At 52.3% G+C, this 2,685-nt stretch overlaps 1 protein-coding gene across 1 annotated transcript; it reads left to right on the forward strand.

Moving 5' to 3' along the window:
- The first annotated feature begins 703 nt into the window (after positions 1 to 703).
- LOC128714796 (proton-coupled amino acid transporter 2-like) lies at positions 704 to 2,386 on the forward strand. Its single transcript, XM_053809679.1, has 2 exons — positions 704 to 1,737; positions 1,957 to 2,386. Exons 1-2 carry the CDS (start codon positions 704 to 706, stop codon positions 2,384 to 2,386), a joined length of 1,464 nt encoding a protein of 487 aa, XP_053665654.1.
- Positions 2,387 to 2,685: the final 299 nt, after the last annotated feature.

Consider the following 2,685-nt stretch of genomic DNA (forward strand, 5'->3'; position numbering starts at 1 on the left):
AAATGACACTGTTGACACTGGGAGTGATTAGACCTGATCGCTGATCGGCAAAGTTTTTTGGGGCCCTCGAGTTGAACGAATCGTTTGTTCGAAAGCGCTGATAAGGTGATTCCAGGGTCACGGCAACTTCAATCGTTCTTATATACTCCTGGTTCCCGGTTAGCCTGATGTTCAGTTTCCAGACGAACGCCAACGTGTAGTGTACACTTTGCGCGCACCCACCTACGTACGTGTGCGTGTGTGTGTGTGTGTGTGTGGATTTATGGGAGTGTGAAAGAAAATTATCGAAAACCTGACACAATCAACTAGCTAAATAAGAAAAAAAAAATCAAAAGACGAACAAAAGTGAAGCAGCTTTGAGGAGAACTCGTACTACAGATTGGAAGGAACCTCGAATAGCCGGGTACTGTACCGGGTTTGCAAACATCAATGCATAACGCATACTTTCTGCTGTTCAATCGCTGCGACATTGCGAACAAAACGCCACTTACCTGGCTGGAAATACTGGACAAGGGCTAAAGAGGACGTAGCAGCCTCATCCGAAACTCCCCCAGCAACTCAACAGTTTCGTCCCACTGCGATTTTTCGTAACGATTTAAGACCTTCCTGTTACTTGTTCGTACTGCGCACACATCTGTGTATGTGTTGAGTGTTTGCGTGTGTTGTTCGTGTGTGCGGTCACTCGCATATCGTATTTGTAACGATGGCTCCAAAATTTCGTGACGTAGATCAAACGACACCTCTGCTACTAGACTGCAATAATAACAACGGCCGATGCGGCGATGACGTACGAAGGATCGCCAATGGGAACATTGTCCGCATCAGCAACGAGATCGAGCGGAATGATAAACCTTCGCCGCTGGATGCCCGGTACGGTACGATGCTGGTGGACCCGGTAGACGGACGGACTTTGGAACATCCCACCACCAACCTCGACACGCTGATGCACATGCTGAATGGGAACCTTGGCACCGGCATCCTGGCGATGCCGGATGCGTTCAAGAATGCTGGCCTGTACGTGGGGTTTTTCGGTACGCTCGCGATGGGTGTCATCTGTACGCACTGTATGCACCTATTGGTGCGCTGTTCGCACGATCTCTGCCGACGGTACGGTCGGCCCTCGCTCTCGTATGCCGAGGTCGGCTACTATGCGCTTGATTCAGGACCAACCTGGTGCCAACCGCTTGCCGCTAGCTTCCGCCGTTTAATCAACACCTTCCTGATCGTAATGCAGCTCGGCCTGTGCTGCGTGTATTACCTGTTCGTGGCGGTTAATCTACGCGAGCTGCTCGAATACCTTGGCGTGCAGGTGCCCGTACTAACTGTGCTAGGCTATCTACTCATACCGCTCATACTGATGAACATGGTGCGGAGCTTAAAGCTACTCACCCCAACGTCACTGATTGCCTCCGTGCTAGCAATTGCCGGGTTGGCGATCGCGTTCCTCTTTCTGCTGCAGGATCTGCCGCACAGTACGTCCGTACGGCCGGTTTCGTCCTGGTCGACGTTACCGCTCTACTTCGGCACGGTCATGTACGCGTTCGAGGGCATCGGCGTAGTACTACCGCTCGAAAACAACATGGCAAACCCGCGCGACTTCATCACCTGGAACGGTATACTAAACACCGGCATGACAATCGTGGTGTGCCTATACACGGCCGTCGGGTTCTACGGCTACATTAAGTACGGCGAACAGGCACAGGGTAGCGTCACACTTAACCTGCCCAACGATAATCTGTAAGTACATCCCTCGCTCATCCGATCTCGTGTGGGTGAATCTGATTCTGAGTCATTAATCTTTACTGAAGACCCATATAATCTTTGAGCACTCATGATATGAATGATTCTTCACTAATGATTCATTTGAACGACTTCTCTTAACAGACTAGAGATAAGAGAGAACACTAGTTCGATCGCATTTACAAAATGTTTATCTTTTTTTTCTGTTGGTTTTAGACTCGCACAAATAGTTCGCTTGCTGATGGCCGTCGCCGTACTCGCCTCGTACGCGCTACAGTTCTACGTCCCGATGACGATCCTAGCACCGGTCGTGACCAAACACTTCCGCCACCGGCACTGTGCCGAATACGTGCTGCGGCTCGTCACCGTCCTGCTAACGTTCGTGCTCGCCGCCATCATACCGAACCTGGGCACCTTCATCTCGCTCGTCGGTGCCGTCTCCACCTCCACGCTGGCGCTCATCTTCCCACCCCTGATCGATCTATTCACGCTGTGGCCGGACGGGGATCGGCCCGGTCGGCGCTGGATCGTGCTGAAGGATGCGCTGATCATCGCGTTCGGTGCGTGCGGGTTCTTCTTCGGCACCGCCAAAAGCCTCGCGACCATTTTCGGCACATCCGCGATTGATCCGAGCGGAATGCACTAAACGGGCGATCGGTGCCGAAATCGCCCAAACCGACTGGAGCTGTATGATGGTTTGCCTGCTCTTTTAAGTATGATGCTACACCGCACACGCTGCCAACGCGTCCGGAGCAACAACAACAAACCGGCTCCAATTGGCAAATGGTCGGCGGTAGTCTGACGGCTGTACATGTTGTTCCCGCAGTTCACATTCTTCCAAAACCCGTCCTTTAGTCACGCACGCGAGAACATACGCGCATTTTTGCAAGAGGTTACGGACCATTCGCCGTGGGACGGGCGATGGATGTGTATGTGGCGTGTTGC

This window comes from Anopheles marshallii, chromosome X (assembly GCF_943734725.1).
Source record: "Anopheles marshallii chromosome X, idAnoMarsDA_429_01, whole genome shotgun sequence".
NCBI lineage: Eukaryota > Metazoa > Arthropoda > Insecta > Diptera > Culicidae > Anopheles > Anopheles marshallii.

Bases quoted from the DNA above. Each gene is read 5' to 3' on its own strand.
- LOC128714796 (XM_053809679.1), top strand. From the start codon at position 704: ATGGCTCCAAAATTTCGTGACGTAGATCAAACGACACCTCTGCTACTA. The intron at 1,738-1,956 runs GTAAGTACATCC...TGTTGGTTTTAG, and splicing joins AACCTGCCCAACGATAATCT to ACTCGCACAAATAGTTCGCT.